This window comes from Notothenia coriiceps, unplaced genomic scaffold (genome assembly GCF_000735185.1).
Source record: "Notothenia coriiceps isolate Sejong01 unplaced genomic scaffold, NC01 NC01_scaffold00036552, whole genome shotgun sequence".
Lineage (NCBI taxonomy): Eukaryota > Metazoa > Chordata > Actinopteri > Perciformes > Nototheniidae > Notothenia > Notothenia coriiceps.
The window spans coordinates 106344-112571 of NW_011369253.1; the positions used below are offsets into that span (position 1 = coordinate 106344).

The following is a 6228-nucleotide window of genomic DNA, read 5'->3' on the forward strand; positions in this document are numbered from 1 at the left end:
ACTGGCAAGAAGTTAAACACCTAAACTAAATCAATAAACATGAGCTATACGTGCACACACAGATCTGCTCTTTTATTCCTCCTTTCTGATAGGATTTGAAAATGTTTTTTAAAAGTGTATCCTTTACCCTCTGGAAATGTTTTAAAGGGTCACTTGGCTGAAAAAGGCTAAAACAAACTCAACCAACCACTGCTGAAAAACACAATGGATCTTAAACTAGGTCACATTTTCAACAGATGGTAGCCTCTCAGAGTTCAACATCTAAATCGCACTTAGTAAACAAGCAAGTTATTAGTTACTTTACCTTGGTGTTTTCTTTATATTGACAAGTGTGTAGTTGCAGCAGGTTATGCGTGTTATTAAATTAGAGCAAAGTACACCTTGGCAAATATATCCTTCCATTTGCACTGTGGTCGGGACGAGGAAATTACAGGGTAGAAATCTTGAATTTGTATCTTCTAATCAAAAGTAAATGAAAAATGCACCATCAAATTACTTCATTAAAGTACTGTGAAGAGCTTTTTTAATCAATTGTTTGCACAGTTCAACACACAACATTAGACTAGGTACATCTTTCTATGTACAAATAATTCTCACTGCATTGCCAGGCTGCGTTCTCTCGGTTTTTACAAAGCAGTCTACAACTTAACAAGGGTGAAAAAAAGGTTATGCAAGCACTGAGGCACAGTGCCAAATTCACACAATACAGGCGTTGTCTCTTCTTTGCTTACATGCAACTAATTAATTGGCCAGAGAAAATGAATGAGAACCACACATATGTCTGCTACTCTCTTTTGTACAAAGTTAGGACAGCTCCATGTTGCGTTCACCCATTTTAAACATAAAATAAATGGTGTGTGTTTCCTTACATTTCTGGTGTATTATGCTCCAATCCTCCAGTCATGCTTATGTAAGTAACCCTGTAGGTGTCGCATGGCTGTCTCATGGCAGTCACGGGGGGGTCATCAGTAAAGTGATCTTTAGACTTTGGTGTCAGAACGTTATTTAAAAAAATGCACTTTAGCTTTTAAATATCCTGACTCAGATGTGCGTCAAGCTTCTCTGAAAACAGCCACACATACCAGCTCCCATGGCATTACATGGTGCAAACATAACTCAAAACACCGACTTAAACATTAGTTGCAGTATAATGGCTGTACGGGGAGCATGCGCACTCACGAGCTGCCCAGGAAATCGTGGAACTTGATTCTGCCGATGGTGGTGTCGGCCTCAAAGTTTGGGAACACGTCTCCGAGCAGAAGTCCGGGCATGGTAGTCTCTTCTTTGCTGCTCCAACACGAGAAAAAGGACGAGAGACAACCTGCCTGCGATTCATGAATGGACCCAGTCCGGATAGGGGCGTGATCAACGCAGATAAACGCAGTGATACGCAGATCCTCGACCAATCAGAGACAGAGACGTAACGATTCCTTTTTTACTTTTTTTTGGAAAATGTTTCCTATTTGAGTGTTGTTTGTCTTTTAATAATGGACCAAGAGTCTCTTTAAATACAGCTGATGAAGATGATCAACATTTACAAACATCAATGAATAAAAAATACAGACAGATCCTATACAAAATAACTTTCATTACATACATCATTATTTAATTGCATAGATAGATAATGAGTACTGTAGGATACAAATAAAATGAAAATAAATTTTGGAGTTTGAGATTTATGAACCAAAAATATGTGTTTGTTTGATTACATACATCATTACTTAATTGCATAGATAATCAGTAGGATACAAATAAAATGAAAATAAATAAAGCATGTAACAACTCTGCTCTCTTCCATAGTTGCTCATCATATATTTTAGTTATTCATATGTTCTGAGAAGAGACTACATGCTTTCTTTCTATTCATAATAGGGCACTGACATGGTGACACACAAGGTTTATGTGGAGATTATTGTTCATTTATTTGGATGTTTGGATTCAAAACGTCACAAATACATTATATTCTCTTGTGAGAGGAGCAAGAAGTGACTGTTGGATGAAAGTCACCTAAAACTGATATTATTTTCTATTTAAGTATCACAACACTTTCAGTTATTGTAAAATGTGATGTACTTGTTTTTAGGGGAATAGAGGAAACAAAGTATTGTAGTTCATAATATCTGATTGTTGAATGATAGTTGAATGATCATATACATGACCCGGTTTCGAGAGCTTCATCATCTGTCACCGACTCCACAACATGCCCTCGCATGATGAATAGAACAAAATAATTGATGGAAAATGCAGCAATGTTCATGGAAACATTCAAAAGATTAATTGTCTTACAGATGGATAGAATTGGAGGGATGAAACCCTCTTTAATGGTCACACATACATGTACACACAGTGAAATTTGACCTCTGCATTTAACCCATCCTAGTAGTAGGAGCTGGGGCGGTGTGGGGGTGTCCGGTGCCCTGCTTAAGGGCACAACGGCAGGGCCCAGCAGGTGAACTGGGTCCTCTCCAAGTAGCAGTGTAGACTACATGTTCGGGGACTTGAACCAGCGACCCTACGGCTCCCAGTCCAAGACCCTACTGGCTGAGCCACTTCCGGACCGAATATTCACGAATGTTACAGACCTAAAAGGGTGCATTGAAGAAATCATCAACATCCCTGGACCATACAAACCTGCTCAGGGATTCCCACCAATTGGTAGCGTTGTCAGCACAACTAAAAATGTGGCTGTCTGGGACAATAATTTGAAAGGGCTGCCACCTAACCTGCTCAGATAAAGACTACGCCCTGCAGTTGTTTAAGAAAGTTGCTGAGCCTTTAAAATGTTAACCCAAAACAGTTTGACCTGTTTTTATTCATTTAAGCTACAACCTCTGGTAGAATAAATGGGGCTTAGGGAAAAGTCAGTATTGAGAGGCGGTTGTAGGTCAGTCTTTTCATTACGTTTTCTGACAGTGTGCAAATCATTAAATAATTCGACCATTAGCTATGCTCTCAAACTTTGATATTCAAATTATTACCAGATCAATAGAGGAGATCTTTCCAAGGCACAATCTAGGAATAAGGGGTGTTTCATTCAGAAACGAAAACTAAACGTCTCCAATGTAATATTGCATTGTATTTATTTCTCTTCAAGGTGTATTCAATGTTCAGTGGTAGCTTAACCGGTTGTGTGCACATTCCTAAAAAACGACTCCAAAACAAGTTGCCTACACTTCTACCAAGAACTTCATAATTATATATAGCCTAAGGCTGATATTATTTACATTTCCCCCCTTTATTTGTATTTTTCCCATTTTAGGGTTTGTGAGCTGAGCTAATGGTGTATTTTTCTTGACAAAAAGGGGGAACCACACAGGAAAACACAATTTCCCAGGTGTCTTTGCGATTACAACATCAAAGATGGCGATTTGGCTCAGAGTAATAGGACGTGCTTTGAATGTTGAGCCGCACAACAGATGACCTAAAGGAGCGAAAACCCCGCATAGCACTGCAGACAATTTACCACAGAGGGCCAGCAACACCCCACCTTACTGTACATCGGTTTTAAAACAGATAAAATGCCTTCACCTAAATCTAAAAACCCGGTTCGCGGCGGCGGAAGCCCGGTGCTCGGCAGCTCCAACGGCCGCTACGACTTCATGTCTCTGACGAAGCCGCTGAACCGGTCCTCGCCGCCGCACCAGAGACAGGGCTCCGACCCCGCCACCGCCCGCCTCAGAGCCTCGGAGAGCCCCACTCGGCGCCGGGGCTCCAGCTCCTCCACCGGCAGCGGACAGGGGCTGCCAGAGGAGGACGGCTTGCGGCTGAACCCCTCTTTCATCCGCGTAGCGCTCAGCTCCCTGCTCGCCATCGACCTGTGGATGTCCAAGACGATGGGGGTGTGTGCCTGCGAGGACTCGTCTTGGGGCAGTGTGCGCCCCTTAATGAAGCTCATAGAGATATCCGGACATGGCATCCCCTGGCTGGCCGGTACCGCCTACTGTCTGTACAAGAGTGACAGTGCAACAGGACAAGAAGTCATGCTCAACCTTTTCATGGGTAAAACACTTTTTGTATTCATGTGCCTTGATTGTCAATCTGTGTCTCTCAGTAGGGGATTAACGCACAGAAATATCCAGGTTTCTAGGTACCACTGAGATAGGTTGACGTGCAGTTCTTGACACACACACACACACACACACACACACACACACACACACACACACACACACACACACACACAGCTCCTCCCTTCTTTCTTCCTGTCGTTTATGAAACACCTCCCATGACTATTTTTAATAATATTGTCTGAATAATTGTCTGACCTAGTTTACCTTTTTACAGGTTCTCACATGTAGCATAGATCTGCTGTTTACTATGGTCTCAACCTACCTCTTTTTGCAGCTCTCCTGAGGCTCTTTGACTGACACTTTGAAAACCACAGGATGGTAATTAATAAACTCGGGGATTAGGTCAGTTTCAAGATTTTTAGAAAAGCTATCTTTAGACAAAAGTGTGTGTGTGTGAGCTACAATGCATGTCCGTCAGAATTAAAACCCCTAACACAAGTCTTAACCAGCACAACATTCTTTATTTACAAAGTGTTTTGCTGGTTTGTCATGAGGCATAGTGTGCTGAAGAGGAGTTATAATTTAAGGGACGTTTAATGACTTGTATTGAAGCTCATGTTGGTATGCATGCAGACTGTGTAGATTGATTTATCAACGGTGATGCAGCTTTTACTTGGATTGCATCACTTAACTGCCAGTACAAATCACTGGGAATTAAACACAGGACTTCCTCATTTGAATTTATTTCACTATAACGAGTGCATCCACTTTGTATATCAAGATGTTCCCATTGTTCTTGGAAGATACTCTTTGTCTCCCTCCTTGTGTTCAGATGTCTGGTTGTTTTTTGTAGTAACACGAACCCACAGTAACAATGAACTGGATATTAATTTGTGTATTGTGCAGGGGAATGCATGTTGTTTATGCTGGTGTTGGATTACTAATGACTGCTTCAGTTATTATGAGGCAGGAAGAGGCAACTCTGAAACTCCTTATCATCTGTCATGCACAAATTGTTCTCACGGTGATCCCATCTCCAACGTGTCACTTTGGTATTTGTTATTTTTCTCCCTCGAGTTATCTCGCCCATCAGAGCCTGCAGACTCCCACCTGTAGATGAGTTGTTCACTTTGACTTTAATCCACCTTTGCTGCTCCTCCTCCTTAATAACTACTTGTTGCATCATATTTTTGTTTGGCTTTATATAAACTTTATGAATGATCTTAATGTTTTTTATAAAACAGAAATCTCATAGGTTTTTCTGATTTTCTTTATTTTATGTAGCTTTAATTTATCAAAACGATTAATTTGAAAATATAACTTTGAGCTCTAGTGAATTGTGATACATTTAAAAAAAAAATTCTGACCTATTTAGTGATTCGTACTGTTGACAGATAGTCAGAAGTGTGCTGTTAGGGACTGAAATATTGACAGTCTTTTGTTGCGTCTATTATGAAATCTTGAAAAGCTTTATGTTAAAAGGATTTAAATGTCATGTTTGCCCATGTGGTATATGAGCTGTTCTGGAGGGGATTTGCCTCACTGTTTCAAGGAGATACAGCTGCTGTAGGGAGGAGTGGTTTAAGGGTACATTTAATGTTAATAGTACTGGATATGTAATTTCTTTTGCTTACAAGCATCCTTCAGTTGTCATATCATTTACCAGCCAACCTCCTGAATGCATAATCTTAGTAACTAAAAACCTTTGATTCGTTGTAACTGCATTAAGATAGACCAGTCTGAACCAGAAGGCCGTTTTAACAGCTATTAATTGGCAATTAATAGCTGTTAAAACGGCCTTCTGGTTCAGACTGGTCTATCTTAATGCAGTTACAACGAATCAAAGGTTTTTAGTTACTAAGATTATGCATTCANCTTTAAGACCCCTCAAAGCGCTTTACATACTACATGTCATTCACCCATTCATACAGAGCAGTGTACCTTACTCTAGGACCTAACATTCACACACATTCACACACCGTTGGCCACGCCATCGGGAGCAACTCAGGGTTAAGTATCTTGCCCAAGGATACATCGACATGTTGACTGCATGGGCTGGGATCGAACCCACAACCTTCTGGTTGAAAGACGACCGCACTAACTCACAGCCACAGTCGCCCTGGTCGGCTGGTAAATGATATGACAACTGAAGGATGCTTGTAAGCAAAATAAATTACATATCCAGTACTATTAACATTAAATGTACCCTTAAACCACT

The 6228-nt window shown here is 40.7% G+C and overlaps 1 protein-coding gene across 1 annotated transcript in view; it reads left to right on the top strand.

Annotated features, from left to right (window-relative positions):
• The first annotated feature begins 3320 nt into the window (after positions 1 to 3320).
• Positions 3321 to 6228, top strand: part of plpp6 (phospholipid phosphatase 6) — a 6476-nt gene continuing 3568 nt past the window's right edge. The window contains exon 1 of the mRNA XM_010792787.1: positions 3321 to 3999. Coding sequence (XP_010791089.1) covers positions 3519 to 3999 — 481 coding nt within the window. The 5' untranslated portion in view covers positions 3321 to 3518. The remainder of the gene's footprint in view (positions 4000 to 6228) is intronic.